The sequence below is a fragment of the Abramis brama genome, assembly GCF_963993115.1.
Source record: "Abramis brama genome assembly, chromosome: 6".
In the NCBI taxonomy this organism is placed as follows: Eukaryota; Metazoa; Chordata; class Actinopteri; order Cypriniformes; family Leuciscidae; genus Abramis; species Abramis brama.
In genome coordinates this window covers 21,106,618-21,121,357 of record NC_139968.1, presented here as the reverse complement: position 1 = coordinate 21,121,357, position 14,740 = coordinate 21,106,618, and the positions used below count along the sequence as shown (strand labels likewise).

Sequence of the window (14,740 nt, the reverse complement as noted above, 5' to 3'; positions counted from 1 at the left end):
AGCATGGATAAGAGCAGGGAGAGCAGCAATAACCCCCCTTGGGGTAAACAGAACAGAACCAACATGAAAGTTTGCAAATATATTTAATTCAAGATTTTAAAAGTACAATATATTCGATAATTGTTCTGATTCAAGGGGAATCAGAATGTCAAATCCTGACTGGGCGAGAGGAGGAGCTGGGGATGGAGGAGGGTAATTAGCTCCTGAGAACGCGATAGCTGTTGATAATACTGAAGGAGCTTATATGTATACGGTGATAGGTGTCATATCCCTATAGGTAGATGTGGATCAGCTGATGTGAGCTTGACTAACGTGACCTGCCAGAACTAACGCTACGCTTGATTTCTGTCAGGACCACTACCGTCAAATATGATTGACAATTAGCATACAGTTTGGATTGGCGGTATGGTTCCGTTCTGGGCGAGAACTCCCTGCGCATCCATGCAGCCTAGCATGGATAAGAGCAGGGAGAGCAGCAATAACCCCCCAAAACAAAACCATATGCCAATATCCCCCAAAACCAACTGACAGCGCAATTTGGATGCTTTTGTAGTTACCTGAGTGAGCCAAGGCAACAAGCATGTTGCCAATACCTGAAAAGCTTGAGCAACAGCATGCTACCAACAATACCAGAAAGCCTTAAGCAACAAGTATGTTGCCCTTACCTAGATGGCCTAAACAAGTATGTTGCCAATACCCACATAAGCCATAGCAACAAGCATGTTGTCAATACCCGAAATGTTTAGCAGTAAACATGCATATTGCAATGAATGACATACCACCTGAAATGAAGAAGTGAAAATTAGATATCAAAATGAATCAGCTGCTTGCTTGTTGTATATCCACAGTCCAGTTCCAGTTTCTTTGAGTGATGCCTGTGAGCTAGAGATGAGAGATGGAGATTTAATTTTCAATTATCTTTGTCATTGGAAATAAGTACTGAAGTACACAATAATGAAGTAATCCTGGTGGAAACTTCTGGTTCACACAGAATTAGCAACACTGAATTAGAATTAGCTGGATGATTTAATGTAACAAGCGTGATGCTGATGCTTGGATACATTTACTCACAAATATGTAGATTTGAATACATTTCAATCACTAGACAAGTTATTTGTTGATGTGTACTGCGTACACTGTCACCTGTCAATGATGTCATAACCTTGTTATACTTGGTTGTAGTTTACTAATGTAGAAAAGAGAAAAATTATAAAAAAATTATATATACACACACATTTTGTTATTATAATTTTTACACACTACCCCCACCACGACTGAGGCTGATAGAATGGTTACATCCTGATTTTAGCATCATATGTTGAGCACTATAGATCCAATCTAATTGGGGAAGCATCACACCAAGCTGGAGCAAGCAAGGACACATGGCAACAAGCGTGTTGCTGTAGCCAATTTAACAATTGTATGGGATCTATTGGGGGAAGCTTACACCCCTAGTAGTTTGGCAGGGGAAGCCTATACCCTACAGCAATAGCTCCGACTAGCGGCAACAAACTAATGCAACAAGCATAGTGTGTAAATCACAGAACTATTGCTAAACTAGTGTAGTTTGGCAGGGGAAGCATACACCCTACAGCAATAGCTCTGACTAGCGACAAGAAAACTAATACATTTAGCATGTTTGTACCATAGGACTAGTATTAAAACTAGCGTAGTCCAGTCAGAGAAGCATACACCCTCTAGCTCTGAGTCAGATGCAGTGCGCAGCTAAGCAATGACATACAGTGTGCTTCCTCATTAATGAACATGATCACTGCTCGCGTCCTACGGATTCCTTCAGCTGTGGAGGTGAAGATGACAACTCCCATGATTCCACACTCCTTCACAGGACCATCAAGCTACAATGTTGTTAGTGTTGTTGAATACCAGACCTCTGCGGTGAATGTACTGTGTATTTTGCACAAGTATGTTACCGATATCTAGATAGCTTTAGCCACAAGCATGTGGTAACTTTAACACATTATGTTGCAATAATCAGATAGAATAAAGCAGGCATTTTTCCAATGTAACCAGATAGCATAACAACGCTTGATTACTATAGCATGTTGCTGAGGACAGTATGCACAAGCCGAAGTAACAAACACATATGCGATAACATTGCTCTAACAACCACCATACAGTACTGATAGCAATGTTGCTGAAATGACAGCATATTACTGATGCCTGAAAAATTTAGTACAGCATGTGACAATAACTCCAGGTATAAGCCTAAAACACAGCCATGTTCCAAATAACGACTGGGCTAAATAACCTTAAAAATAAAATAACCATGTTTTCAATAGCAACCAGCCGCGGCGCTACCATTGCTACCATTTTAGGTCCGGGCCCACCCATTTTCTACTATGGTTTTGTACATTCCTTCATTCGGATCTATTTGCGATCCATTCCATTCTAAACAAACAACGCAGTTTAGCCTTCATTCGTCCTTGTTACATTATTCATTAAGATAATAATAAATGCACGCATAATTATCAGTGAACTTGATAAATGTTGCAGATATGTTTTACCATGCATGCACAAACAAATGCCTTGTGTGCAAAATTCAGAATAAAATTAATGTGCAGCAATTTGTACAAATAGAGAGTCTGTAGGCCTATATGTGTTGTAGCCATCAAGCTCATTTAGTTTCATATTTGTTAAAATATTATAATGTTATTTTTTCATCTAAGTTGATTATGAAAAGTGAACCGCACGAGTAAGATAGGATACGCAATATCGAGAGACATGGAGCGGGTCAGACATGATTTTGACCACTTAATTAAGTTAGAAAGCCCTTTTTTAAGTGAATTTCGTTTTGTATAAATTGTATCTTAATTTTAATATTTTTTTTATCAACCAATTGCCTGGATAAATATAGGAGACAATATAATCATAGAGGCGCCCGCGCGGTCACTTGCATTGCTCGTGAACAGGAGCGCATCTAATCCTAACTTAACGAAACTCAGCATATGCCTCACAGACATGAAATATATCTTAAAGCTTGAAATGTCTTTTTAACAATTTAAAACGAAAAGAAAAAGGCTAGGCCTACTCTCTGATTATGCAATCCATGATGTGCATTTCTCAGGCGCGTTCACGGAGATGACGATCGACAACTTCATCTTTACAGCTGTTGCTGCTGTTAATAAACTAAAAATAATAGGCCTATAATTTTATTAAACAATACATTCAATTAAATTGTAATTTTATTAAAAAAAGCAACAAAAAATTCCTGTTTAAGTTTTTTTTTTTTTTTTTTTTTTTTAAACCTGTATTATGCATTAAATTCAGGTAGGCTATGAGTCGCTGTCCTACGTGCCGCAGAAAAGCGCTGAAACGGAGATGAAGGGGAACCCCCTTCTTTTTTTTTTTGGCTTATTTTAACTGGCCCATCCAGTTTTCTGGAGGCCCACCTACAATCAAAATCCTGGCGCCGCTAGTGATAGCAACTAACATATTTTAAAGCAAGCAGTTTTTAATAGCCACTAGATAGCCTTAGAACAAGCAGTGTTTCAATAATAGTTTTTTTTTTTTTTTTTTTTTGCCTGTGCAACGCGATCAGTTGCCAATGACAACACAGTAACGCACATAGCCAATATGAACGCATGAGCCTAGCAAGAGCATTTTAAAGAAAACAACTAAGTTAGAATGGCCCAAGCCACACATATTCTCGAGGTCGGACATCCGGGACTTGTGCTCCCATAGTGCACTGCGCACGCATAGCAACCGCGGCGAAGGGTAAAACAAACGACTGCCCGCCATTAAGCAACACACGAAGCGGAAGATAAACGAGCGCCTAACTCTTTTCCTTTGGTTGCAAATCATGCCGAAAAACTGTTGTGTTGTTGGTTGCACCAACAACAATCTCAGCTCTCAGATTCTGTCACTTTTATTACGAAATTCAGACAATAAATAGCGTTTTGGCGCTTGTAAATGTGACGCGACAGATCCCTAGCGGCACGTGAACCGATCTTCTCTAACTTACTAGCTAACGTTAACAGTAAATAAACACGAATGAACAATGTTGAAAGATACAGTACAACTTACCGAAATGTATATTCCTCATACATAATATCGACCAATCAATCAAACAAAGGGGTCAATAAAACAGCTGAAGAACAATTATGTCACATTACATTTACCTCAGGAAATCCATTTGATGACCATAATATAGGCTAAAGCACGTAAGTTAGTTGGTCTGAAAAAAAGAGCTATAGAGAGTAACGTTATTTTGCTAAATATAAATAATACTGCCAGCTGATGGGGCTCTCTGTATGTTTTCAGCATTAGGTGAGTTGTTTTTTTCTTGAGAAAAATTAATGCCTATCTTGCGTAGCCTACCTAATATTTATCCAAATTAGTCAATATTAAATCAAATCCCAATAATTGAATTGAAATAATAAAAAAGCGTAACGTTAGCTTACCAGAAATTGTACCATGTAAACATTGTAACATGTTCTCACTAAACCTAATAAAATTCAATTTAGTTACTAAAATGTTTTGACAATCAAAATACACTTAATGTGATGCAATATTTTTTTTTTACAGACGCTAGGAGACTGTTACTGATAAGACATTCTGTAATAGAAGGAAGATCTGTATTCATATAGCGCCTTTCACAGACATGTAACGTTAGCTAGTCACAACTCACAAAGCACTTTACATGAGTGTTTTATTACATTCACTTCTCACCACCGACATACATTCGCATACACAGATATCATTCATCATTAATACAAAGTAGTCCGTTAGTATCCATAATTGACATAATCCACAGCAAAACTTCCGTGAATAGATACCTTTTTGATTTGCCTCGGGCTTTGCCTTCGGTTTGTTTTACCCTTCAAACATGGCGGCGGCTTGTTGCTACGCAGGTCACATGATTTGTGACGTAACGCCGACCGAGAGAATAGCATTAGCAACAAGCATGTTGCCAAAACCCTGATAGATTTTAGCAATGAGCATTAAAAAGGACTTAGCTTAGCTTTGTGAAGACTTTCAGAGATGAATGGAGAATGAATCACGTCGAGTCCTGTGTCAATAGCGATGCGAGCAGCAATGCAGACTGAGGTCACTTCCAAATCAGGAAACTTATGATCAATGCGGCAAATCTCGTGTTCAAGTTTAAGATGAATCTGAGGTGAAATCCTTGTGGGGAACTAATTCCTCTTGCTAAATTCCCGATTGCACGGTTCCTTGTGAGATTATGTGGTTTGCCTGCCGAGATAGGTGTCATATCCCTATAGGTAGATGTGGATCAGCTGATGTGAGCTTGACTAACGTGACCTGCCAGAATTAACGCTACGCTTGATTTTCTTCCATGGATCAAAAATAAGTTTAATCGTCCTCTATGTTACAACCTTATGAAATTGCAGTAACAACATCCTGTCTAACTGCAGAATGCATTACACACAAAATCCATTGGGGGCGTATTACACAGACTAGGCTGTAGCTGTAGCCCATGTGATCAGGGTGCCTTACATACATTACATTACATAGGGTACATTTCTTACATACGGTTCCTTTAACATATTTAATTATTGCATTTTTGCATAATATTCTGAGTTTGCTTTTCACTGTTATTATTCATTTTGAGGAATACTGAATCTGTTTTTGTTCTAGTGAGAGGAGTAAATGCATGCTCACTTTTAGTCTAGAACTACAATAACTATCATGTTCACACACAGCGCACACAACGCCTCTAAACCTTACTCAAGATTTCTCTCAACATGGGGACAGAAGAGATGTTGGTCAATAAATGGGAAAACGGAGTAGCATTACTTATTTGGAAATATAACTTGTTGCTCATTTAAAAGTAATGTGTAACTTTACTAGTTACGTGAAAAAAAAGAAAGAAAGAATCAGATGTAGGCCTACTTGTAATGCGTTGCCCCCAAAACCAATAAGAACAAATCAAAAGATTCAAATGAACATTAAATGTTGTTTCACACTCACAATATTCATTATGAGTAATTCTTGCTGATAAGATCTGCAACTTTTTTTTTTCTCTCTCCTTATTAGTTAAACATGATAGTACATTCTGATAAAAAAAAGATGTTCCATTTTCATTATCAAAATGAGTAAAAAAAAATGTTTTTATTATTAATGTATTTTTTATATGTATTATTTTAGTTGCATGCACTATAATACGGTTCTCAATTTCCATCTACATTTTCTGTACGAATTTCAGTAATTCATTAAAGATGTGACACAAGAGATGCAGCACTGGAGAAGTAAATAAATATATTAAGGTCATTTTTTTTCTTTTTAACTAGTGAAAATGAACCAGTTATTAATTATTCACTTAGTCATGTCTACAGCTCACTTGAATTTGTTCTAGATCATTAGATATGACATTGTGGTGCCCTGGAAACCGATCTGATAAAGAGACTAGAAACTCTTTCCATTATGTGTTGAAATGTAAAAAAAAAAAAACACTTCCAAACATACTACCCATCCTAAATAGTATGCAAAATTTGTTTCATAAGAGTATCATGTATTAACAACAATAAGTCAAATAGTTTTCAATGTTACAACCTGAAATTGCAGTAACATCCTGTCTAAATGCATTGCACACACAAAATAAAAAATTTCTTCCTCACATTTGTTTCCTGAGCTCCTGTAAAGTTAATCAAGAGGTTTACTTCTACCTCACTTCTGCAGTTTGAGAACAATATCACAGTAGACATTACAGTTTTATAGCCATTATGAATTTTATTTTTGATTTGGAGTACAGTGATTAATAATGAAGATGACAATTAGTACTTCATGTCAAATGGCTGACAGCCCCTATAGTCTACTTCTAAAAAGACCACAAAAATACAAAACCTGTCATGTTTAAATTCCTCATAACTGTTTAATGTCGGCCCAAGTATTCAAACATATTTGTGTTTTATATATTGCATGCAAGTGTTAATTGCGACACTATGCATCATCTTTTAACAGTTTTTTTGTCATCTGACACTGTGGTTGGAGCTGATGACCTCAACAGATCGTGCTACAATGGGTGTGAAGTTTTACTGCGTCCATCAAAAGTATGTGAAATTGCTTTAGCTTTTTCTCTGCAATTTATTTAAAGAAAGACTAAAACCTGAAACAAATTTATCTAGAGGAAAAAATGCTTCGAATGGCTTCAGTGCAATGTTATCATATAGGAAATGTGTTAGATTTAATATGAAAAAAATATGTATACACTGCATTCATCAAAGCAGTTAGGGTCATGTGACCTGTAGCATTGCATATGCAAAATATTTCACATACTTAACTTGCATTTGTATATAGTATTGTATACATAGAAAATTGTTTTAGGGTTTTACAAAAGTGGACATTGCCTTATACAGAGATTTTGGACCTCGCTTTTTTCCTCACACCAAAGCGTGTGCTGAACTGGTGCTGAACTGGTGCTTGCCAGATGATGGTTTTAGATATTAGACCACAAGGATTAGCAAGAATTTACTCACAGTGTTACTGACATCATAAAGTGAGAAACTGAGTCTCCACCCACTGAAAAGAACAATAAATACTCTTCTTCTTCTGCAGACACTCACAGATCATCTTCTTCATCATGACCATCATCATCATCTCTGTGCTCCTGCTGGCTTCTCTGCTGCCACACCTGACCTTCACTGGTGAGACTGATTATATAACAGCATATTATTATAATTTTTTAAGAATAATTCATTGGTATGTGCTGAATAAGTTGACTGACAGCACTCTCTCTCTCTCTCAGCTCATGTGAATGTGGGTATAGTGAACGGCACAGAAGCCAAACCCCACTCCAGACCTTACATGGTTTCTCTTCAGAAGAACTCTCGACATATCTGCGGTGGATTCCTCATTTCTGATGAGTTTGTCTTGACTGCTGCACATTGCCGAAAGAAGTAAGACAAGTAATTTTGTCTGAACTAAATTCATGAATTTTCTATTCAATTCACATTTATTTGTATTGCACTTTTCACAACACATTATCGTTTCAAAGCAGCTTTACAGAAAAATACATGTTTCTACATTACAGTTTTGAGTAATCTGTTATCAGAGGTGACTGTCGTAATCTCTTCACAGGTTTTGGGTTATCTGAAATCTAACAAAACTTTAAAACTAAAACTAAACTAAATTAAAACTAAAATCTCAATTATGGTTTCATCATACCTTAAAAAAATGTTCTGAAAGAATAAAGAAACCTAAAAGCTGAAGTTAAGATGAATGTTTCCATAAACAGAAAAGAAAAGCTGACAGTTGTGGTTGGTGCACATGACCTACGAGAAATTAATGTCCGGATTAAAGTGAAGTCCTACTACAAACATCTGAATTATAGTGAAAAACCTTTTCGGAATGACATCATGCTTTTGAGGGTAACAGACTGCATTTATACCAGTTGTTCAAAATGATACCTAATCATTTAAACACTGTCTATTAACATATAATTACGTTTTTATGATTGCAGCTAGAGAAAAAAGTCTATAAGAACAAAAATGTCAAATGGATTTCAATACCAAAGACAGAAGAAGACATCGCAGCAGATTCTGTTTGCAGTGTTGCAGGCTGGGGACGTTTATCAACTAATGGCACTGCAAGCCCAGTCCTCATGGAAACAAATGTGAAGATCAAGGATAACAAAAAATGTAAAAATAGTTGGGGATCGACGTTCTCAGCTGCACAGATGATGTGTGTATATGGCCATGGAGCAACCTGTAAAGTATGTAAAACATTTTTTAAATAATAATAATATTAGTAATTACAAAAAAAAAAAAAAAAATATATATATATATATATATATATATATATATATATATATATATATATATATATATATACACAATAATAAATAAACAAATTATTATTTCAATTTATATAACACTTTACAATGCATTCTCAATGTGCTGAAGAGAGAAAGGTGATAACTGATATAGTGACTTGCTGATCCTTGTGTTTTTTAACAGGGGGATTCAGGAGGTCCTTTGGTTTGTGGAAACACTGCAGTCGGTATCACATCTTTTGGATATAAATTTCTCTGCAATTCGCCTCAGTATCCTAAAGTGTCTACTAAGATTTCGGCCTTTCTTCAATGGATCAAAAATATAATCAAACAAAAATAATTGACTTTACAGTATAATAATAAAAAAAGATGTGTAGTACTAGTGCGTAATCAAAAATGTTTTCAAATGTTTAAAAGATTCTCCCACATCTTTTTCTAATAAAACTATCATGTGTTAACAACAAGTCAAATGGTCCTCAATGTTACAACCTCATGAAATTGAGTAATATCCAGTCTAAATGCATTACACAAATAAAATATACTTTTTCTTCCTCACATCTATTTCCTGAGCTTGTTTCTTAACTGAGGGATTCAGGGGGTCTTTGGTTTGTGGAAACACTGCAGTTGGTGTCACATCTTTTCATCACATTGATCTCTGTAATTCACCTCAGTTTCCTAATATGTATACAAAAATTTCAGATTTTCTTCCATGGATCAAAAATAAGTTTAATCGTCCTCAATGTTACAAACTTATGAAATTGCAATAACAACATCCTGTCTAACTGCAGAATGCATTACACACAAAATCCATTGGGGCGTATTAACACAGACTAGGCTGTAGACTAGGAGCCCATGTGATCAGGGTGCCTCTGTTCAGCGGTTATGGAAATATTTTCAGATTATTCTTTTTCTACAATACTAGTAATTACTAGTGTTACTGGACAGAGGTTTTAAAATATCAGACAATTGACGAGCGCACAATCGCCCATGATGGACTAATCTTATATCACCCCTCCCTACAATTTACACCACACCACTCACCAATAGTGGGTTTTCTAAACACGAACAGGTACGGTTAATCTGAAAATGGATCAGAGCCCTGCTAATGCTTTGACAATGTAAAGCCGTTTTACCATACAAATAAAGCTAATCTGAACTTGTCAATCACTGATTGATTTGCGATGCATTTTTCAAATGGGGAGAGACCACAGCAAGGGCATCAACACATTTTAATAATGTCACATGAAAGGCACAGAGAGACAGAGTAGTTTGCACCTCAGTGACACATCTGTACCATTTACTTCACAGGACACGTGCTTTCCACTTCATATGTATCTACGTGTGTGTTCTATCATGTAACTATGTCTTGTTTGGTCTCATCTGACAGCTGAACCTAATAGAGGTATTAAAGTATCATACAGTCTAGGTATTATTGCTTAAACATGCATTGAGGAGAATATGTTAATGTACTTCTCTCCCTCTTCATCACCCATTTGCCTTATCTTTTGGCTTCCTGTCAGTTGAAGATAATGATACATAGTGTGTGAAGCTTGTTTACATGTGCTCATTGCGCCCTCTAGCGGTGTAGACTGCAAAAAACCTATGTACATGTCTTAGTTTCAGTAAGATCAAACTGAACAGAAATGTCTTTCTTTTCATCTCATGCTATGAGAGAAAAAACTCTTCATTGAATGGCTAGATTTACATCCTCCTTCTTTACATTCTGTGCACTGTCAGTGTAACGGTGGCCAGCTAATTGTGAAGGTAAACCTCACTCCCATGATGTCAAGCGAACTAAACAATATCAAGTGGATATCCATACCAATGAAAGAAGATAATATTGAAGCAGATACTGTTTTTAGTTTGTAACTACAGTATATGTATGTATATTGTAACTATTCAACTTCACAGATGATGTGTGTATATGACAATTGAGTAATCAAATCTTAATGTGTTAGCAAAGTTTAAAAATATGACAACACAAGACTTATGTGTTGATCTGTGTTTCTTGACAGGGGGATTCAGGAGGTCCGTTGGTTTATGGAGACACTGCAGTTGATGTCACATCCTTCAGAGACCCCAATCTCTGTATCTCACCTAAACTACCTGAAGTTTATATTAAGATTTCAGCATTATCTTCCATGTATAGAGAGCATTATTGGATATGTTAATTTAATTAATTGCCGGTGAAATGGGGTGATTTTGCTTTTTTAAAGTTAAGTTAATTTGCCCTCAAAACTTCTTACAATAAACATAATATACATTCAGGGCTGTATTTATTTATTTATCACTTTTTATTTATTTGCTAAAAATGGAAGAGTGCAGAAACATAACATCTCTTACACCTCAACATTACACATCAAAGTAGAACAGATCTGTGGGAAGACATCACTAAATAAAAACTCTTGTTTGCAAACTAGCACTAACCTATCCCATGACACTCCTCTATAAGACTAATACTGTCAACAGTTACATCTTTTCTTTAGTTTAGTGCAAAATGCTGTTACCCATCACAAAGGGGTCTATTTGAATCTTTTCTGGAGCCTCCTTGCACCAGCTACAAAACAAGAGCTGTTGGTCAGAATCGAAAGTTAACCACGGAAAATCTTTTTTCCACACGGGGTTATATCTATAAATTTTCATTTTTGTTTCTCCCTTACTTTGATTTGGTAAAATTGCTTCTGTCGATTCTTCCTCGGCTCATTTGGGGTTTTCGTGGATCACTTGAAAATAGCGCTTCGTTTTCTCGTCAACTAGCAGCTGCGTAGAAATAATGGGCGTTACTTAAGAATTGTGCGAAATGGAGTTGGACAAAATGACTCAATGCAGCCGGGACACGAGTTTTAATCGCAGTTTTAATTCAAGTATAATAGCAGTGCGCCATCGATCTCACACGCAAACAAGTATAACAATCACTTCACACTATTAAGCGGCTGTGTTATGAACATGCAAAACTGTATTGCTCACGTGCTACAGTGGTAAATTTATTCATTGCACAGACCAATTTTTCCAATTGAGACTGTTGCGTACATCAACCGGTAAGGTGGTCTACGCTCCCGTCGCATGTTGCAACTCGCCAGCCATCCCCTCTTTTGGAGGCAGAAGCATCTGAGGTCGATTTGTGCTGTTCATATTCTGGGGGTGCTCAAGAATGGAGACTCCATCCCCGGGCGGTCCAGCTGATCTGGCGTCGTTTCGGAGCCTCACAGGCAGACCTCTTTGCCTCTCCAGAAACCACCCATTGCCAGTTGTTTTACTCTCTGACCGAGGGAATACTCGGTTCAGATGCGCTGGCCCACAGCTGGCCCCGAGGCCTACACAAATATGCGTTTCCCCCAGTGAGCCTACTAGCACAGACATTGTGCAAGGTCAGGAAGGACGTGCTTTCCTTCTTGCAGCAGGGGTTGGAGCGAAGGCTGTCTCCCTCCACCCTGAAAGTCTATGCTGCTACCATCTCATCCCACCACGACTTGGTGGAGGGTAAGTCAGTTGGGAAGCATGACATGGTCATCAGGTTCCTTAGGGGGGCGAGGAGATTAAATCCACCCCGCCCTCCTTCTTTACCCTCTTGGGATTTGTCTCTGGTACTCAGAGCACTCCAGAATGCCCCATTTGAGCCTTTGCAATCAGTAGACTTGTCTCTAAAAACGTTGCTCCAGGTTGCACTGGCTTCCATTAAGAGGGTAGGGGACCTGCAGGCTTTTTCGATCGACAAATTGTGCATAGATTTCGGGCCGGGTGATTCCCAGGTAATCAATAAGTCGATCCGACGATACGTTGACAGAACTCAATAATAATAATAAGTTTTATTTATATAGCGCCTTTCCAGAGCTCAAGGACACTTTACAATAAACAAACAACAATAAAGGCAGTTGACAAAGACAGCAGACAGAACAACAGTAGGCAATTGAGAGTGCAAGTACAGTAAGTGAGAATTGGTAGATGGGGCAGCAACCAGCAGAATACAAACAGATATAACTCTGAAAGAAGAAAAAAAAAACGACTAAATTAAGAATTATAACATTCAGAAAATAGGTGAGTTTTGAGCATGGATTTGAATTCAGAGATAGTGTTAACAGAACAGAGTGATCGGGGGAGAGAGTTCCACATTTTGGGCGCAACAACACTGAATGATCTGCCCCCCATTGAAGCAAGGCGATGCCGAGGGACGACGAGAAGGCTGGAATCAGCGGATCGTAAAGAGCGAGTAGGGGTGTAGGGGAGAAGCAGGTTACAGAGATAGGGGGGAGCCAAGCCGTGCAGAGATTTAAAAGTGAGAAGGAGAATTTTGAATTTGATACGGTAAGCCACAGGAAGCCAGTGAAGATCATGCAGAATTGGGGAAATATGTGCAGAACGCTTGGTGTGGGTGAGTAGTCTGGCAGCAGAGTTTTGAATATATTGTAATTTGGAAATGGAGCTAGCTGATAGGCCAATGAAAAGTGCATTGCAGTAATCAAGACGTGAGGTGACAAATGCATGGATGACAGTTTCAGCATCTGAGATACTGATAAAGGGACGGAGCTGAGCGATACGACGTAGATGAAAGAATGCCAATTTAGTGATGGAATTAATGTGAGAGTGGAAAGATAGAGTGGAATCAAAAATTACACCAAGATTTTTAACAGTACTAGATGGTAGTACTAGAACTCAAAGCTTCAGGACCTCAGACCAGCTCTTCGTCTGTTACGGAGGCCAGCAGAAGGGAAAGGCTGTGTCCAAGCAGAGGATGGGTAGTGGATAGTGGATGCCATCGCCCTGGCTTACCAAGCATAGGGCGTGCCTTGCCCGTTCAGGTTGCGAGCTCACTCCACTAGGAGTATTGCCTCTTCCTGGGCGCTGGCATGTGGTGCCTCTTTGACAGATATCTGTAGAGCTGCGGGCTGGGTGACACCTAACATGTTCGCTAGATTCTATAGCCTACGTGTAGAGCCGGTCTCCTCCTGTGTTCTCGCCTCAAACTGGTAGAAGACACCGAGTGGACCTGGCTTATGTTAGCTTGCTGCGCTAAGACATGCGCTATTGCTCCAGAGAGTTCCTACGGGTAAACCCTGTGAGTCCTCCGTCACCATCGGCTGCTAGACATATAGCGGAGCGTCCGGCACCAGGCCTATATTCAGCTGAATCCTTGAGAACCGGGTTTAGACATATGTGTGACCCTATGGGGATCCCATGTGTAACATTCCACGGCTGCTCCTAAACGGAAGCACGTGTCTTTCCCTTGGAGCCAAGTCCCCCAGTATTCTATACGGAACAGCTCTACGGGGTTAGTCCTATGTACATCTCCACATAACTACTTCGGGAAGAATGAGGCTTCCGCAGCGTTCTACTTTCTAACGGAAAGGGGACGCTTTCCCAGTGTTATCCAATAATCTCTCTGTTTGGGTTACCACGGCACAGCAGTGAATGATCTCTCTGTGCAAGCCCTCTCCCATCATCTTCCAGGTAAGAAGGGGCAGCAGGCTTGCATAGGGCACTGGAAGAGAGCAAGAGTTGTGGCGCTTTGGTAGAGATTCCCTCAGTCGTTAATCTATGAATGTCGAGAGTGAAGCGACCTAAAGAGAACGTCTCGGTTACTTATGTAACCCTCTTTCCCTGCAAGGTTATTTTCGTAAACGAAAACTGAAACTAAGACTAAAACTATTGGTCAAAAAACATTTTCGTAAACTGAAATAAAATTAAAAATTCATAATAAATGAAAAACTAAAACTAAACAAAACTAACAACAGTTACTGAAAAACTAACGGATATAAAATAATAATTATCAAAAATAAATAATCGTTTTCGTAATTAATAAGCTCTACTTTGGCGGAAAATCTGACCTATGGCTGTTTAAGGAAATGCCTGATATGGCGCTTCATGCGCGTGAAGTTGCTGAGGTGATTAACCGCTGTCCTGCTGTGACGCGCACAATGAAGGACCATAACCTATAACACATCGCTAGTGCTAAGAGGCTTTTCATAAAGGATGCATCTGTTGCAGTGGAAT

The 14,740-nt window shown here is 38.4% G+C and overlaps 1 protein-coding gene across 1 annotated transcript; it reads left to right on the top strand.

The window, feature by feature from the left end:
* The first annotated feature begins 6,910 nt into the window (after positions 1-6,910).
* LOC311084456 (granzyme B-like) lies at positions 6,911-9,307 on the top strand. Its single transcript, XM_084116482.1, has 6 exons — positions 6,911-7,031; positions 7,537-7,625; positions 7,727-7,877; positions 8,216-8,348; positions 8,441-8,692; positions 8,937-9,307. Exons 1-6 carry the CDS (start codon positions 6,976-6,978, stop codon positions 9,090-9,092), a joined length of 837 nt encoding a protein of 278 aa, XP_083972608.1. The 5' UTR covers positions 6,911-6,975; the 3' UTR covers positions 9,093-9,307.
* Positions 9,308-14,740: the final 5,433 nt, after the last annotated feature.